The sequence below is a fragment of the Eubalaena glacialis genome, chromosome 10 (genome assembly GCF_028564815.1).
Source record: "Eubalaena glacialis isolate mEubGla1 chromosome 10, mEubGla1.1.hap2.+ XY, whole genome shotgun sequence".
NCBI classification, from domain to species: domain Eukaryota; kingdom Metazoa; phylum Chordata; class Mammalia; order Artiodactyla; family Balaenidae; genus Eubalaena; species Eubalaena glacialis.
Window position 1 is genome coordinate 113,775,068 of NC_083725.1, and position 19,570 is coordinate 113,794,637.

At 38.0% G+C, this 19,570-nt stretch overlaps 1 protein-coding gene across 2 annotated transcripts in view; it reads left to right on the top strand.

Moving 5' to 3' along the window:
- Positions 1-17,184, top strand: part of LOC133099713 (organic anion transporter 7) — a 37,069-nt gene extending 19,885 nt beyond the window's left edge. Inside the window, exons 4-10 of one of the 2 annotated variants that reach the window (XM_061203531.1) lie at positions 21-189; positions 1,331-1,454; positions 12,842-12,957; positions 13,625-13,839; positions 15,445-15,553; positions 16,020-16,223; positions 17,124-17,184. In XM_061203531.1, the coding sequence (XP_061059514.1) occupies positions 21-189; positions 1,331-1,454; positions 12,842-12,957; positions 13,625-13,839; positions 15,445-15,553; positions 16,020-16,223; positions 17,124-17,184 (998 nt within the window). The remainder of the gene's footprint in view (positions 1-20; positions 190-1,330; positions 1,455-12,841; positions 12,958-13,624; positions 13,840-15,444; positions 15,554-16,019; positions 16,224-17,123) is intronic. The other variant, XM_061203532.1, reaches the window with a different exon arrangement.
- The last annotated feature ends 2,386 nt before the right edge of the window (positions 17,185-19,570 follow it).

A 19,570-nucleotide genomic window follows, 5' to 3' on the forward strand; every position in this document is an offset into this window, starting at 1 on the left:
CTGTTTGTGTTTTCTTTCAGTTGTAGAATGGACAGTGCCCCGATTCCAAGTCATGGGAATGACCATGTCAATCTGTGCTGCTTGCATGGGACAGATCGCCCTAGGAGGACTAGCTTTTGCCATTCGAGACTGGCACACCCTTCAGCTGGTGTTTTCTGTACCATTATTTGTCTTCTTTCTTTCCTCAAGGTATAAGCTTTCTTACTTCCTTTGTCTTAGAGGATCCTGGATGCAAGGTACCTGAAGTTAGGATGCAAGAATTCTGGTTGGTCTTAGTCAACACTTGAGCACATGCTCTACTAATCTGTGCCCTATGTACACTTAAAGAAGCAGAATGGGTAGGGTTGCCAGATAATATCAAGGGCATTCAGTTAAACTTGAATTTTAGATAAAACAACAAACTTTTCGTATAGTATGCCAAATATTGTATGGAGCATAGTTACACTAAAAATTATTCATCGCTTATATGAAATTTCTATTTACCTAAGAATTCTGTATTTTTATTTACTAACCAGATAAAATAGTGTCTCATTAAAGTAAAATTTCAAATAAACAGCAAATACTTTTTAGTGTATGTCCAAAATATTGCACGGGACATAGTCATACTCAAGAATTACCCATATTCACTGTTTATCTGAATTCAAATTTAACTAAACACAGAGAGTTTTTTGTTGTTTGTTTGTGTTTTTTTTTAGTTTTTATTTATTTATTTATTTATTTTTGGCTGCCTTGGGTCTTCGTTGCTGCGCGCGGGCTCTCTCCAGTTGTGGCAAGTGGGGCTACCCCTCGCTGTGGTGCGCGGGCCTCTCATTGGGGTGGCCCCTGTTGTTGCAGAGCATGGGCTCCAGGGCGCACGGGCTTCAGTAGTTGTGGCACGCAGGCTCAGTAGCTGTGGCTCGTGAGCTCTAGAGCGCAGGCTCAGTAGCTGTGGCGCACGGGCTTAGTTGCTCCGCAGCATGTGGGATCCTCCCGGACCAGGGCTCGAACCCGTGTCCCCTGCATTGGCAGGCGGATTCCCAACCACTGCGCCACCAGGGAAGCCCAAACACAGTGTTTTATTTGCTAAAACTGATAATATCCCCCTAAATAATGGGGGGAGGGCACTATGACTCCAACTCTATATTCCCAGCAGTGAAGGTGTACTGCATGGAGAGGTCATCTTCACTGCTTCCTAGTTATGGTACAAAAGAACATAAGTTTATATTTCCTGGTATAACGAAACAAGAGATAGGTATTAGATGGGAGGGGAGAGGCATTTCAGGAAAAAGCCTATGTGAAAAAAAATGGGCAAATGAAAGTTGACGGCACCTCTGTCCTCTTCTTTGATCAGGTGGCTGGCAGAGTCTGCTCGGTGGCTGATTATCACCAACAAACCCGAGGAGGGCTTAAAGGAACTTAGAAAAGCTGCTCACAAGAATGGAAGGAAGAATGCTGGAGACGCCCTAACCATGGAGGTGAACAGGAGAGGGAGTTGGTTATGGAATATAGGAAAGACATGACCTGACATATACACTAGTCGGTGTCCATAAAGTGAATAAAGGGTGGGAACACTGGTGTGGTTTGGGGTCTTCTTACCTCATTGTCCTGGTCTTCAATAGCTGTCAACATTAGGATGCTGATGCCGAAAGGACTGGTTGCAGATATTTTACTCAACAGAGGCAGATAACACATGTATGTGGAATCTAGAAAAATGGTACAGTATTTATGATTGTAAAGGTTGTTATTGTTCTCACTTTGTGTTAGAGAAAGTAACAAAAACTAATTCATTTTTTTCCAATTAACATTTCAATGGTTTTTTTTTTTTTTCAGGATAGTAAGGCAAGTTGAAGGGCAGCTTAGTGACCATGCAGAATAGAGCATAAGGAGGCTTATTTGTCAAGTCAATCGTATATGCTTCCATTCATGGTATATTTACTGAAAGGGCATTCTGTTCTATGTAGGAAATATGGTAATGACCACAATAGTCCAAATCTCTGTTTTGTGGAGTTTACATTCTACTTATTACAAGTTCCAAGAGCATGACTGAGTGGAAATGCTTCAAAGAGGTCTTTCTCTTTTTTAATTTTCCACCCCAGGTATGGAAGGCAGACGCTGCTCTATGTCATAAAGTAGACCATTCATCATGTCATGAACATATAAATTATGTATTGAAAAAATGTAGTAGGCATGGTGCTTGGTCATGCATAGCAGTATGAGTCAGAATTCCATTTTTCACAGAGCTTTAATATTAATAAGAGAAATTTTAACATATGTTTTAAAGTAACTTTTATTGTGGTCAAAATGCATAGAATGAAATCTAAAAATTTTAACTGTACAATACAGTATTGTTAACTATAAGTACAATGAGCTCTAGGACTTTTTCATCTTGCATGACTAAAACTCTATACCCATTAAACAACAATTTCTCACTTCCCTTGTCCCCAGTCCCTGGTGACCACCATTCTACTTATTGTTCTATTATTTTAATATTTTAGATACCACATATAAGTGGAACCATGCAGTATTTGTCCTTCTATGAGAACTATTTATCCTTTTGTGACTGACTTACTTCACTTAGCAAAATTTTCAAGATTCATCTATGATATAGCATATGGCAGGATTGCCTCATCTTTATGGTTGAATAATATCCTATGGTATGAATATGCTACATTTTCTTTATCCATTCATCCATTGATGTGCATTTAGGTTGTTTCCATATGTGAATAGTGTGGCAATGAATATGAGTATGCAAATATCTCTTCAAGATCCTGTGTACAATTCTTTTGGCTATATAACCATAATTGATATTGCCAGATCATATGGTATTTCTGTTGTTAACTTTTTTGTTTGCAACGATAAGAGAATTCTAATAGAGACAAGGAGAAATCATCTGCCCTCATTTAACAGGAAAAAGAGAGTGCTAGGAGCTAGACAGCCAAAGAGAAGCAATAAAACATTTCTGCAAATAAGTTCAATTGCACGTGTGATAGATTTTTTAAAAAACACTTTATTGAGGTATGATTAACATACAAAGAGCTGTACATATTTAATGTACATAACTTGATGTGTTTGCAGATGAGTATACATCTAAATATCATCACCACAGTTTATGCAATAAACATATCCACTACCTCCTAAAACTTTCTCTGCCCTTTATTCATTATTTTTTGTGATAACACTCAACATAAGATCTACCCTCACAGCAAATTTTAAGTATACGGTACAGTATTATAACCCTAGACACTAGACTGTAAAGTAGATCCCTAGGATTGACTTATCTTGCACAACTGAAACTTTGTACTCTATGACAAATATTTCCCCAATTCTCACATCCCCCAGCACCTGGCAAACACCATTCTACTCTCTGCTTCTTCGAGTTTGACTCTTTTAGATTCCTCGTATAAGTGGTATCATGTAGTATTTGTTCTTTTGCACATGGATTATTTTACTTAGCATATGACCTCTAGGTTCATTATGCTGTGGAAAAGGGTGGAATTTCCTTCTTTTTATTGCTGAGTAATATGCCATTTTACATATATATGTGTATACACACACACACATATATATATTTTCTATTCATCCATGGATGGACATTTAGGTTGTTTCCATATCTTAGCTATTGTGAATAATGATCCAGTGAACATGTGAGTGCAGATATCTCTTCAAGATCTTGATTTCAATTCCTTTGGATATATACCCAGAAGAGGGATTACAGGATAATATACTAGTTCTATTTTTAATTTTTTGAGGAAACTCCATACTGTCTTCATAGTGGCTACACCATTTCACATTCCTAGCAGCAGTGTACAAGGGTACCCTTTTCTCCACATCTTTACCAACACTAAATACTTTTTTTTATAATTGCCATCCTAACTGGTGTGAAGTGATAACTCATAATTTTGATTTGCCTTTCGCTAACAACTAGTGGTGTTAAGCACTTTTTCATGTACCTCTTGGCCACTTGTATGTTGTCTTTGCAGAAATGTGTATTCAGTTCGTATGCCAATTTTTTTTTTAATTAATTTATTTATTTATTTATTTTTGGCTGTGTTGGGTCTTCGTTTCTGTGCGAGGGCTTTTCTCTAGTTGTGGCAAGCGGGGGCCACTCCTCATCGCGGTGCGCAGGCCTCTCACTATTGCGGCCTCTCTTGTTGCGGAGCACAGGCTCCAGACGCGCAGGCTCAGTAGTTGTGGCTCACGGGCCTAGTTGCTCCGCGGCATGTGAGATCTTCCCAGACCAGGGCTCGAACCCGTGTCCCCTGCATTAGCAGGCAGATTCTCAACCACTGCGCCACCAGGGAAGCCCCCGTATGCCAATTTTTTAATTAAGTTATTTGGCTTTTTTACTATTGAGTTGTACGAGTTTCCTATGTATTTTGGATATTAACCCTCTATAAGACATGTGACTTGCAAATATTTTCTCCCATTCTGTAGATGCTTTTTCATTTTGTCAGTTATTTCCTAGCTGTGTAGAAGCTTTTCAGTTTGATGTATTTAGTACGATTTGTCTATTTCTGCCCATGGCCTGTGCTTGTGGTGTCACATCCAAAAAATTATTGCTAAGACCAATATCAACAAACTTTTCTCCTATGTTTTCTTTAGGAATTTTACAGTTTAGATCTTACATTTTAGTCTTTAATCCATTTGTGTTGATTTTGTGTATAGTGTAAGTTTCCAGTTTCATTCCTTTGCATGTGGATATCCAGTTTTCCCAACACCATTTATTGACAATATCCTGTCCCCATTGTGAATTCTTGTCACAACTGTCAGAAATCAATTGTCTGTATATGCATAAGTTTATTGCTGGGCTCTCTATTCTGTTCCATTGGTCTATATGTCTGTTTTTGTGCCAGTATCACACCCTTGGTTACTGTGGCTTCATAATATATTTTGAAATCAGAATATGTGATGCTTCCAGCTTTGTTTCTGTTCAAAAATGCTTTGACTCTGTGCTTTGTGACCACCTAGAGGTGTGGGATAGGGAGGGCGGGAGGGAGGGAGATGCAAGAGGGAAGAGATATGGGAATATATGTATATGTATAACTGATTCACTTTGTTATAAAGCAGAAACTAACAAAAAAAAATGCTTTGACTGTGGGGATCTTCTGTGTTTCCATATGAATTTTAGGATTGTTTTTTCTATTTCTGTAAAGAATGCCATTGGGATTTTGACAGGGATTTATTGAATCTGCATATTGCTTTGTGTTGTATGGACATCTTAACAGTATTAATTTACTTGTTTAATCCATGAACATGATGTCTCTCAATTTTCTAGTATCTGCCTTAATTTCTTTCTTCAGGGATTATAGTTTTCAGTATACAAGTCTTTCACCTCCTTGGTTAAGTTTATCCCTAAATACTTTATTATTTTGATGCTATTGCAAACAGGATTGTTTTCTTAATTTTATCTTTAGACAGTTTATGGCTGGTGTATAGAAATATAACTGATTTTATATGTTAATTTTGTATCCTGCAACTTTACTGAATTCATTTATTAGTTCTAACAATTTTTTGGATATGTATTAGAGTTTTCTACAAATTAGATCATGTTGCCTTCAAACAGATAATTTTACTTCTTCCTTTCTGATTTGAATGCCTTTTATTATTATTTTTTCTTACCTAATTGCTCTGGCCAGGACTTCCAGTCCTACATTGAAGTGTGATCCTTGTCTTGTTCCAGATCTTAAGGGAAAAACTTTCAGTTTTTCACCATAGAGTATGATGTTAGCTGTGGGCTTTGCATACATGGCCTTTAATGTAAGTTCCTTCAATACTTAATTTGTTGAGAATTTTTACCATGGAAGTGCATTAAATTTTGTCAAATGTGTTTTTTGCATTTATTGAGGTAATCACACGATCTTTAGCCTTCATTCTGTTAATTTGGTGTATCACATTGATTTGCTTATATTGAACCATCCTTGCATCCCAGGAATAAAGCCCACTGGGTAATGGTGCATGATCCTTTTAATATGCTGTTGAATTTGGTTTGCTACTATCTTGATGATTTTTTCAACTATGTTCTTCAAGAATATTGGCCTGCATTTTTCTTTTCTTTTCTTATGGTATCTTTGTCTCACTTTTGTATCAGGATCATATTGGTCTGACAAAATGAGTTTAGAACTGTCCCTGTCTTCTATTTTTTGGAAGAGTTTGAGAGGATTGGTATTAATTAATTAATATCTAATTAATTAATCTTTAAATGTTTGGTAGAATTCACCTGTAAAGCCCTATGGTGTTAGGCTTTTATTTCTGGAATTTTAAAACTTACTGCCACATACTCTTTATTAGTTATTGGCCTATTGAGGCTTTCTGTTTCTTCTTGATTCAATCTTTGTGGGTTATATGTCATATCTTTGTGTTGCAGTGATCCTTTTATCATTATAAATTACCTTCTTTGTCTCTTGTGACAGTTTTTGATTAAAGTCTATTTTATCTATACAAGTTGACTATCCCTGTTCTGTTTTGGTTTTCATTTGCATGGAATGTCTTTTTTTATCCATTCACTTTATGTCTATTGTGTTTTTAAATCTAAAGTGACTGTCTTACAGATAGCATAAAATTGGATCTTTTTTTTTTTAATTCATTCAGCCACCCTATATCTTTTGATGGATGAGTTTAATCCATTTACATTTAAAGTAATTATTGATAGGTAAGTACTTACAATTGATAAATTGTTTTCTCTCTGTTTTATAGTTCTTTTTTCCTCTCTTCTATTGCTATCTTCCCTTGTGATTTGATTTTTTGTAGTGATATACAATACTTTGATTCTTTTCTGTTTTTATTTTATATATCTACTGTAGGTTTTCTCTTTGTTGTTTCCATGAGACTTGCATAAAACTTCTTATAGTTATAACAGTCTATTTTAAGCTGATAACAACTTAAATTCTATTATGAGCAAAAACTATACTTTTACTTTCCCTAAACACATGTTTGATGTTATTAATGCGAGAATTCACTTCTCTCAAATCATATATCTATTAATAATTTTTGTGGTTCTAGTTATTCTTAACAGTTTTGTCTTTTAACTTTTATACTAGTGTTAAAGAAATTTACATGCCACCATTACGGTATTAGATTATTCTGTATTTGTCTTATATTTACTTTAACCATAGAGATTTTTACTTTCACATGCTTTCGTGTTGCTGTTTAGTATCCTTTTCATTTCAACTTCCTTTAGCCCTTCCTGTAAGGCACGTCTATTGGTGACAAATTCCCTCAGTTTTTCTCTGGGAAAGTCTTTAACTTCCTCATTTTTAAAGGACATTTTTGCTGGGTACTCCATTCTTGGTTGGCAGGTTTTTCTCTCAGTACTTTGAATATATTATTCCATTCTTTCCTTTCCTACAAAATTTCTGCTGAGAAATCCACTGATGGTCTTATGGGAGTTTTGTTGAGTGTGGTGAGTCACTTTTCTCTTGCTGCTTTCAAAATTTTCTCTTTATATTTCACTTTTGAGTATTTAGTTATAATATGTTTCCATGTAGACCTCTTTAGGGTCTACCTATTTGGAGTCCTTTGAGCTTTGTGAATCTGAATATCCACCACTCTCCCCAGATAAGGGAAATTTTCATCCATTATTTCTTTAAATGAGATTTCTGGTCCTTTCTCTCTCTCTTCTCCTTATGGGATTCCTATAATGTGTATATTGATTTTTTTATATTGTTCCATAAGTTCCTTAGGCTGTCTTCACTCTTTTTCATTCTGTTTTCTTTCTGTTCCTCTGACTATATAATTTCAAATGGCCTGTCTTTGAGTTCATAGGTCCTTTATTTTGTTTGATCAAATATGCTGTTGAAGCTCTTAATTGAATTTTTTTAGTTCATTTATTATATGCTTCAGCTCCAGAATTTCTGTTTGGTTTTTTTTTTTTATGGTTTCTGTCTCTTTGTTGAACTCCTTATATTCTTTATGTGTTGTTTTCCTAATTTCATTTTGTTGTCTTTCTGGGTTCTCTTGCAGCTCACTAGCTTCTTTATGATTATTGTTAAATCTTTGTTGGCAGTTTGTAGATCTACACTTCTTAAGAATTGGTTACTAGTGCTTTATTTTGTTCTTTTGGTGATGTCATGTTTTCCTGATTCTTTGTGATCCTTGCAGCCTTGTATTGGTGTTTGTGCATATGAAGAAGCAGTTACTTCTTCCAGTCTTTACAGTCTGGCTTTGGCAGGGAAGCTCTTCACCAGTCACTGGAAATTCTGGGCAGGCCAGTTGGCAGAGACTACAGGTGGGTCAGTTAGCAGGGTTCATTAGTGGTCCTACTGCCTCAGTCCACATATGGCTGTGCCTTCAGCCAGGGTCTGCAGGTGGGAGGGTCCACTGCTAGCGTCCATGGAGAGGCAGAACTTGTTCTGGGGTCTGTGGCCAGGCCTGGTGCCATTGTCTGTGGACAGGCTAGATGCCAGGGTCCACAGGTGCTGTTGTTGGTAGGCAAGTCTCATTTCAGGGTCCCTGGATGGGCCTGCTGCTGGTCATGGGCCAAGGGCAGGTCTGGTGATGGGATCCACAGGCAGGCATGTTGCTGGGGTCCTGAGAAAGGTGGCGTGGTGCCTGGGGTTATTACACAGAGGCAGTGGCACTGAGAGGCCCTGAGATGATAAAGAACCATTGGCATAGTCCTTTTTTTAAAGAAATTTTGAAATTTAGGTGGAGCTCTATGGCACTCTGAGACTGTGTCAATATATACCTGACTTATAGGAAATTATTTTGGGCCAACTAACATCTTGGAAGTATCTTTAGTTCCAAGCCCGCACCTAGTATTTTGTCTACCAGGTTGGCCCAATCCAAAGAATTAAAGCTTAAATCTTACAGGAAAGTTATTTGCCAGGTAAATAATAAAATAAGTGTTACGAGCTGGAAGAAAGAAAGGAACAATGCATTATCAGGGTAAATGGCAACTGACAATCACCTCAGTGCCAAGAAGAAAGACAACATTGTACAAGAGGAACAAATGAAATTTGGTTTAGGAACTGGATTCTATGCATGAATGAGTACCCAAAATTGCCTTAATTTCATTTTTTAAATTTTGTGAAGATTATTCAGAAATTTGTGGTCTTAGTCATGTTTAACCTCCATCTGACAGATTGCCAAACACATTCACTCCAGACAATCCTTCTAACTTAAAGCTGTTCCCCTTTATATCAATAACAATCCATTGATTAATCCAGTTTTGGATGTCTTGGAGTCCAGTAAATGATAAACATTTCCTCTGCCTAAATCACACCCAACTGAGTGATAGTTAATGTGCTCAGAAAGATGACAATAAAAAATTATGTTTTTCACTACAGTGAAAACTGAAATAGAGGAAATGTCTAAAGTTCCAGCAACAATAAGTTTGCTAACACTTCAACCCACAACTGAACTTATTCACAAGTGCCAGGTTTTTCCACAGATGCAGAGCCTGCATTGCTAAATATAAGGTGTGACCCAGGCAGCAAATCTGAATGAATTTTCATTCTAAAGGCATTCTGGGTCACTGAAGCATATCCATTGCATTCTCCTAATTTACCAGTCAAATACCTCAGTCCTTCAGGGGCAGTGAGGGTAGGTATAAAGTGGTCTGTAGTATTACTCTTTCGAAGTCTTTCTTCTTGGAAACATGAAGATTATGAAGAAAGTGTCCCTACCCCAAGCCACCAGTGTTTCTCAGGCAACTTCTTTTTGGTCAGTTCTTATTTCAATCATCCTTTGGCAGATTCATTTTTCCATCTTTTCCTTCTTTATCTTTTAATAAATTGTCCTCCTCCCCTGCTCATTTCATTCTACTGGTTCTGGTATTTCAATGCAGTTGTGGTCTTATCTACTTTCCTTCCTGCTCTAAACTCTGTACATTCCAAATTCTGATACTCTCCTCTCACCTCTGCTCTGTCCAATTTCCTCCTCCCATTCCTGTGTGACATGTACAGTCTTTTTCAGTCGTCTTTTCTATTGTCCTAATTGTTTCAGACCCAGTAGAAACACAAGAACTCATGCTCCACACTAGCCCAGCCTGAATTACACTTCAGGCTGTATAAGAAATACACTTTCTTAAAGGATCCCAAGGTGCACTGTCCAATCAAGCCATAAAAAAGTATTAAATTGAAACTCGATTCTCACAAACTCAATGATGGCACACTTATGTGATGGTAAGTGACATGGCAACTATGAGAGAGCAACACAAATTTCTCCCCTGAATCCTCCACAGGTTTCTCTTACATCCATAAAACTTCAGAGTTTTCCCAACTATTCTACATTAAGAGACGTTTCTTTCTAAATATCATAAATTGTAATTTTGAAGAAATAAATGTCCATTTTCTCCATTTCTGATCTCATTGACAAACATCTTCTCAAAACTCTCCAAATCAATGTTTTATACCTATATTGGTTCTTGAATTTCAGATCTTTCAGCTTCTAAATGCATTCCACCTTCAGCCAGTTTCTTCCACCCTCCCTGTCTTCCCTCTTTCTTTTTGTCTTCCTCTTTCCCTTCCAAATTTATTTCAGGACTACTTGATGACAGATCCTGTGACAGTCGCGGAGGGGAAAAGTCTACTGTTTCTATCTTCAGAAAGATCACACTCAACAAATAAAATGGGCTTGATAAAGTCTCTTTGAATTAAAGCAAGGGTGGAATGTGAATGTCAAGGAGGGACATATAATCTGAACTGCAGGTATGTGGGCAATGAATGCATCTTGGAAGTAGTTATATCTGAAATGGGTCTTACAGGTTAAGGTAGAACTATCCAGGTTTAAACCAGGCAGAGAGATGATTAAATTTGCAGTTGAGAGCAGTCCAAATGACTTGCAGAGGGGTCAAGCCAGTGGTGTGTTGGTAAATGTTTAACACTTAACATTACAAGAGGAAAAAAAAGCCATAGATCTCAGATTTGTGGTAATTATCAATTTCCGTGGTGTGACTATTACCACCACAGTGAGTTTCATGCCACCAACAAGATGGCAACTGCTTTACAAACTATCTAAAAATTTAACAAAGGGCTTTTGTGAATTTTTACACAGTGATTCCAGAACGCTACTGGGCAAGGGTTCAGACGAGGGCTGTTTCATGCTTTTTACCCCAGGATAGTGTTATGAGTGGTACAAAGCATTTTTTTTTTATATATAAATTTATTTTATTTATTTTTGGCTGTGTTGTGTCTTCGTTGCTGCGCGCAGGCTTTCTCTAGTTGCGATGAACAGGGGGGCTACTCTTCATTGCGGTGTGCAGGCTTCTCATTGCGGGGGCTTCTCATTGCGGGGTTGTAGAGCACAGGCTCTAGGCGCGCAGGCTTCAGTAGCTGTGGCTCACGGGCTCTAGAGCACAGGCTCAGTAGTTGTGGCACACGGGCTTAGCTACTCCGAGGCATGTGGGATCTTCCCAGACCAGGGCTCGAACACGTGTCCCCTGCATTGGCAGGCGGATTCTTAACCTCTGCGCCACCAGGGAAGCCCGGTACAAAGCATTTTTTAAGCAAGAAAATGAAGTGAAGATCAGAGAGAAAAGTGCCTTTTAAAAAGTGAAGATACAGCAGGCTCCCATTTGAATATGGGCCTCTTTTCCCCTGAATAAGGATTTTACCAGGTAGGAGGAGCTCCTTGAGTTCCTGTAAGTGATCTGGCATCGCCCCCCAAATACATCTGCTAACACTATTCACATCTCTGCTTGCTCACCAAAAATGAACGGCCAGTGTAAAATAACCACACCATATCCCAAACTTTAACTTTGATATTGAATGTAATTTAAGGCTAGTCTTGCAGGCATTGCATCCCTCATCTGGCCCAAGTTTAAAGTATTATTTGAGCACATTCTGACATTATCATCCATGACAATGGCCTGTGGTCATGGGATTCTGGTGTTAGATGCAATCCTGACTCCTCTCTTCTAAAAGTGTAAGTCCAATATTTCTCTATTTAGGCTTGTTCTTTAAATGAAAGGACATTCTTGCATGTGTAGGTCCTCAGTTAGGGTGGCCTTTCACTTCTCTGAATTCCTCATGGAATTATTCCAATGGACTTCATGGTACGTTTTCATTTGTAGAGGTGGGATAAGAATTAAGACTATATTGTTTGAATAACTAATAAGTAAGTATCTGAGGTATGCTGGATATAATTCCTTATGCATATTTTTAGCCTCATGTATGGACCAGGAAATCCTTGTGAGGGAAATGCTATTATTTTTCTCCACCTACTGTCCTCCTACTCTGATTCTTCTACTTATTCTTCTTTTTAATGACAAGTAAATTGAGTTTTAGAAATATTTAATTACCTTCCTCAAGGTATATACTTAGCACATCGCAGGGCTATTAAGTAACTCCAGATTATAACCAACTCTGGGTTTAAATCATTCTATACCAAGATCTCTCCTAATTTCATCCTCAGTTTTAATTCTAGGCATCTCATTCATGGAGGCATAACATGCCAGGATTTCCCCCAAAGTGACTGAGAAAAGAACCAAAATAAAGATTCTCAGGAAATGTTCTTTTTCCTGAGATAAACAGTTTCTCTGCAAAGGACAGCCAGCTGATAACCAAGCTTAGTTCTCAGGTCTTTCATGCCCATCTGGCACAAATGGAGCTTTGGAACATAATCCAAGCAACTCTGCATTTGATTCCCTTTCTAATCTGAGTATCTAAGGTACACTCCCTTTCTGATGCCCTGTAGCCCTCTCGAATCTTATGTTTGAATATTTTTGTTGCTACATCATTTCCTTCAGTCCCCTTTAACTCTGTAATTCTCTATTCATACCACTTTTACTCCTGTCATTACATCCTCAGTGGCTATATTTTCCAGTAGACAGAAAGGGACATCATCTATCTTGTCATCTGTTGAGGGCCTCACAGTGCCTCCCGTTGTGTGACAACTGAACAGTCTGTCGTTGTTGTTGTTGAAGGTTGTGAGATCCATCCTGCAGGAAGAGCTGGAGGCTGCACAGACCAAACCTTCTGTGTTTGACTTGTTCCGCACACCCAGCCTGCGTAAGAGCATCTGTCTCCTGTCCTTTGTGAGGTGGGCTTCTCAGAGTGCATGAGGGACATTAAAGTAGTGGAGACATGAATCTATCCCATATCAAAGGATACAACATGTTGTGGGAACAGATTTGAGATAAAATACAGAGGAAGCCATAATGATAATTGCTGTGTTTAGAGTAGTCAAAGGGTTATGAAAATACTGACCCAGAGCTATTTATACAACGGAGAGTTTTGTTTATCATATCACCCTACCAATCTCATCACTGGAAACTGAGACTGAGAACTTCAGTCATGGTACAGACATTGGCTTTAACTTTCTTCATTTGTTTTTTTCCATTTTAATGGAGGTAAAATTACAAGCAGTAAAGTGCACAAAAATATACAGCTCAATGAATATTTCCATATATAAATATGCAACCATCATCCAGATAAAGATATAGAAAAAAACTCTAAAACACTAGAAGCCTCCATCATGCATCCTCCACAAAAAACACTCCAAACCCTCCCCCAAAACTTAACAATAATTAGGAGCTCCAATTTTAGAATTTTAAAATCATCACCTTGCGATGAATTATTCCATAAAATATACCATGTTTTTATACTTTAAAACCAACCACTGGCTGCCTGGTTAATATTTATTATCATCATTTGTAAGACAAAGGCTCTAAACCTTATGATGTGTCTTTCATTTTTGTTCACCACAGATTTGCAAACTTCATGTCCTTTTTTGGCCTGATTCTCCACCTCCAGTACATGGGGAGCAATGTTTTCCTGTTCCAGGTTCTTTTTGGTGCAGTCAACCTCCCAGCCAATTATGTTGCATTTTTGGCACTGAATCACCTGGGCCGTAAAGTAAGCCAGACGCTCTTCATGTTTCTCCTTGGAGTTTCCATTCTGGCCATCACATTTGCGCCTCAAGGTGAGAAAAGAGCACAGGTTGAAATAAGAAAATGTCTTACCTCAGAGATTTGAAAACAGAATCTGAAGCCAGAAGGAAGTGAAGACTAGGATTCTAAGGATTTTCCAAAACCAATCTGAGGATTTAGGATAGATTCTGTCATTAAGTGGCTGAGAAATAGTCAAAGGTCAGGAAAAGTCAGTTCAGACATATGGTTGTCTTCACCATAACTGAGATGTATTTGGTAATTGGTGCCATTTATTCCTGACAGTTTCTCTGGGAGAGCAATTGATCACTTTCTCTTTGGCCAATCACACTTGTAACTGTAAATGGCAGTATTATGTCATTATGTATAATTGTATCTCATGTGAGGACACAACTGTCACTTTCTCTGTCTGGTCTCTTTCTTATTACTACAGTTTCAGTGAAAATTTACTCCCTGATTCTATGTATCCACTCTTGTGTCTGGAATTAGGTCGCCATAACTGTAACCCTGGTCCCAGGGTGTCATCTTGACTCTAAGGTATTTTTAATCCTTTGTCTTCAAGCATAGAAGGTACAGAGAGTAGCAAAAAGGCATTAAGCTGTTAACAGCCTCTCTTAAAATCAATTTTACTAAATTAAATGACCATATGTAATGAATAGGGGAACCCAGGTGGTCACCATGTTTCAGCTAACTCCCAGTGCAGTGATGCACTTTACAGGATCCCATCTTGAATATCAGCATCAACGCAAATTTGCTGCCTTACAACAGAGCCCACTCCCATGTTGTAACGCTTTCATGATTTTTTTAATGGAATAGAAAACTGACTTTCTGAAACTTCCTTTCAGAGGTTTCCAAAGTCTAACTATATTTTCCCTAAAACAGATCCTTATTCTTGAATCTTCAAATATTATTCTAGATCAAGCAATTCTCCAGCTTATCCATTAATATGAGCCCCATTCTTTTATTACTCTCTACTGCATTACTAGCCCCATGTCAATATTGTGTAAACACCCAGGTTTTGAACTCCTGGAGGATATTGATGAGTCTTACATCCATCAGTAATTGCTCATATGATAGTCCTATGTTATACATGAAAGGCAGAGGAGACACTGGACAGAGTAAATGAAAGCAAACTCTTGCTGGGCTTTTGTTCCCCTCTCCATCTTTGGCAAATTTCTGAAATCTCTGATATGTAGGAAGAGTTGATGCAATAACTCAGGTTTTTAATTTCTTATTTAAGCTGTAATATACAGATGTCACATTTCTCAGCTATTAGGCTGTGCACATTCTCTGCCCCTGTGTGCTTTCTCTACCAAGTATTTAACACATGCAAATGTCTCCAACTGTCTTTTTCTTTTTTTAAAATATTTATTTATTTACTTAATTATTTATTTGGCTGCACCGGGTCTTCGTTGCAACACGCGGGACCTTCATTGCCGTGTGCGGGATCCTCAGTTGCGGCACGTGGGATCTAGTTCCCTGACCAGGGATTGAACCCAGGCCCCCTGCATTGGGATCGTGGAGTCTTAGCCACTGGACCACCAGGGATGTCCCCCAACTGTGTCTTTTTCACTTATAGTTTGGTGGATGGTGATTTCTTCAGCTCAGATTTCCTGAGTCTCACTTTTCTTCTTCTCCAGAAATACAGACCTTGCGTGTGGCTTTGTCAACTTTGGGAATAGCAGTTTCTTCTATGGCTCTCATGTGTTCTTTTGTCCATGGAAATGAACTAGTCCCCACCATTATCAGGTACACAATCTCATGGAAGCTCTATCAGGGTCAAAACAGACCTTTCCCAGCTAATCAAGACTTATAGTGGGAAGAAAACTAATCTGATTCATTATCAAAAGCATTGATTATAATAGTATTAATAATAACAAAAATTATAGCCAAAATTTTTGTTAAAATCTCACTTTTGTCAGGCATGAGTTAAGCCCTTTAATGTATCATCTCCCATAATCTGCTGAACCATTAAAGGGTAGGTGCTGTTGGTAACAGTATTTTTTAAATAATGAAAACATGTCTTAATGCACTTGTGCACTTGAAAAATTTGTGAGCAAATAAGAGCATATTTTAAATGTAAGAGTACGTCATCAGCCTTCATGTATCTAAATATTGCTGAGGTGTCTCCCATAATCAAAGCAAAATAATAAATCACAAGTTACTTGTATGGATTTATACCAGATTATTTTTGTATTGTTGTTTGCATTCCAAGGGTAACAGCCTCAGGATTCATGGGAATTGCTTCTAATATTGGGGCAGCCCTGGCTCCCCTCTTGATGATCCTAACAGTATATTCTCCCCACCTACCCTGGATCATCTATGGAGTCTGCTCCATCCTCGCTGGCCTTGTTGTTCCACTCCTTCCTGAAACCAGGAATAAGCCTCTGCCTGACTCCATCCAGGATGTGGAAAAGGAGTGAGTAAACCGCTGGCTCTCCCTTAGGGTTGCTGTGTGATATAGGTTCGTGCTGAGGAGGGCAAGGCACCATGCGGGGTCATTGTCCCCAGGAGAAGGCTTACGCCTAGACTACTCCAGGTGGTCAGTGCCTTTGGTTTAGCTACAGCCTCATCCCTCCTCACAGTGACCTCAGACTCCCCCAAGCCTCCCTAGATCACACAGACCAACACCAGTAGGCACCAGTAGGTTTAGTGATGAAGAAGCCAAAATTAATGCCCTAGTGTGACATACATACCCTTGAAAGTGTTTCACAAACATGCACAGATCCAGACACCAGATTCTCATCCCTCAAATCCTGGCAGCCCTCAGCCCAGTGAGGGCAGTAACCTCTCTGAGATTGCTGGTGTCTGTAGGTCTGTGACCTGCCCTGGTCACTGAAGATCTGAGGGAGATCAGGGAGAGGACAAGAGCCCCTTCCACAGATGACAATATATCTCAGGGGAAGGAGTCCTATTGTGCTGCCTGTAAGATTCAGACCATCTGGTTTTCACTGGGAATGAAAGTGTTAAGAAAAGAGAGGAAAAGGGTGGTAGTTATTGGCATTTTTAAGTGATCAAGAATTTGAAAGGGTTTAAAAACTTTTATATACTTCCCTTTCCTCTTCCAAAGACCCCGTTAGCCAATACCATGGTGTCCAAGGGTGAGCGCTGAAACTATCAAAGCTGCCTCTCCAGATCCTGCCCTGGGAGCTTGGCTTTTTTCTTCACAAAATTCACTCAAATTTTCAGGGCAGGTGTCATGGTTTTTATCAAAACTCGTGGACCAAGAATCAGCTTGCTCTAAAGAATGCAGGACATAGATGTTTTTCCATGTTTTTAAAATTTTGTTTGTTTGTTGTTTTCATTGTATTTGCTCTAGGAGAAAAGGCTCAAGAAAAGCAAAGCAGGAAGATACCTCCATGAAAGTGACACAGTTTTAAAGGATTCCAGGAACTAACTGCTAATCAAAGAGCAAGATAAACAAAAAAAATTGGGATCATTCCCAGATATTGGCAAAATTTGGAAAACAAATAAAAAGATATAAAGGAAAAATGGACGCCATTTACAATTGCAGTTCTAAATAACTATATATAAAATGCCTATGACTAATCATAATAAGAAGTTTGAGGAAAGTCATAATACTTTTAAAGGAATCATAATAAAATATGTGTATAACTGTAGAACCCTAGCATGTTTCTGGAAAGAAAGATAGAATAGTATTTAAAACATTGATTCTGCTCTAATTAATGACTGAGTAATTGATGTAATAATTACTTTGGGGACAATTTGAAAAAGTTCCAAATACATCTACAAATTATAGACAAGATCCAGAAAAATGAAGTTTATGGAGGGAAGGTGGTGCAAGTATTTGGGGCAGCATACGCTGAAATGAAATGCAGATGCATTTACAAATCAAAAGAAGTCCAGAATGAGATGGTGGTGTATAGAACACTTAAAATTTGATAATTTGGGCATCATAAATCACTGGTAGAAAAAAATGATTATGTAATAAATATCATTACCTAACTTTAGAAATAAATGACTAATAATTTGATTTTATTCTCTAAACCAAAAAAATATATATTCCATATGGTTAAAATGACAAATGGAACAATTAAGCCATGTTATTCAATAGAAAACGTGGGTACAAAATCTTGGGATTAAGAAAATGTTCTGATAAGTAAAGCAAATGCCAATGATTTAACTATAGGTAGATTTGACTAAATACTCATTTAAAACCTCTATTGGACAAAACTCTAAAAAACTTATGGGAGAAATCTGGAAAAAATATTCACCAAAATGATAAAAGCTGTTAACTTTTAGTGGTGTACCTTTATGAGATTTAACTTTCTTCTTTGTAAGTTTCTGTACTCTAAGTTTTAAAAGGATAATGCAACATTTTAAAATATTATAAGATACTATCAAAAATAAACTGCAAAAGACAAATTAACAATTTTCAAAATGATTATATATTAATATGTAGGATTCTAATAAATATTCATGAAAAGAATACATAATTCAATATTAGATGGTCAAAAGGCAAGAGCATATAATTTTCAAAAGAAAAAAATCCTATGACTAATAAATTTATGAAAAACTGTACAAAACCACTGGAATTTAAAGACATACAAACTAAGTAAAATACCAACTTTTATTTTCCAAAGAATGTAAATGGAAACTTGTTAATTGATGGTGGAGTTATAAAATAACATATGCCATACAACTGCGTAAAACAGAATGGTGTCATTATAAAGAGCTTTAAAAATCTTTCATTGATTCAGCAACCATTTATTCAGCATGTAATAGTCACCAAGCAGTATGATAGGAACCTTGGATACAAAGAGGAAATGAAAAAAAAGTTATAAAAACAGATGTAGCAGATATTAGTCTATGTGTACTGGCGTGGCATCACATTTTTATTTTCTATGGGCAAAGAAAATTTATTTTAAAGTCCTCATTCCCTCCAGGCTGGTAGAAAATTGCAAATCAGTTACTTTGGGAAATTATTTCCACAAGTCTTCCACACCAGAGCTATCTAGATTCCAGGAGTATATACGGTTACAAGGAGGAGCTGCACTGGTTATCAGTTACCTGTTCAAAGAGGTTACTACTGGACCAGTGGACACTCAGGTGCAGCAATTCTGCCATTCACACCACAATGAAATGTTGGAATCTGAGGCTTCTCATCTGACAGCTCAGCTCCTTTTACAGCCACAATGGAAGGGGTCTTCTGTTTCCATAGAGTGCTGCCAGGGCTCAGGACTGGGTTCCTGCTCCCGCAGAACCTACAAGCACTCCTCCATCCTCAGACTTCCTAGACACTCAACTTCTTTCTCTTATTAGCTCCTCCACACATACCTTCTAGTTACCCCATGGGCTTTAGTTTTTGAAACACAATCAAGTCAGTCTTACAGTCTTCTTTGTTTTAAATTTCAGTTCTTTTTAAAATAAATTTATTTATTTTTTATTTTTATTCATTTATTTTTGGCTGCTTTGGTTCTTCATTGCTGTGCGCGGGCTTTCTCTAGTTGCAGCGAGTGGGGGCTCCTCTTCGTTTGGTGCACACGCTTCTTATTGCGGTGTCTTCTCTTGTTGCAGAGCTCAGGCTCTAGGCGCGTGGGCTTCAGTAGTTGTGGCACACGGGCTCAGTAGTTGTGGCTCAGGGGGTTAGTTGCTCCATGGTATGTGGGATCTTCCCGGACCAGGGCTCGAACCTGTGTCCCCTGCATTGGCAGGCGGATTCTTAACCACTGCACCACCAGGGAAGCCCCAGTCTTACGTCTTCTTTTGCCTTTTCCCTGCCAAATGACTTCCAAGAGATCAAGA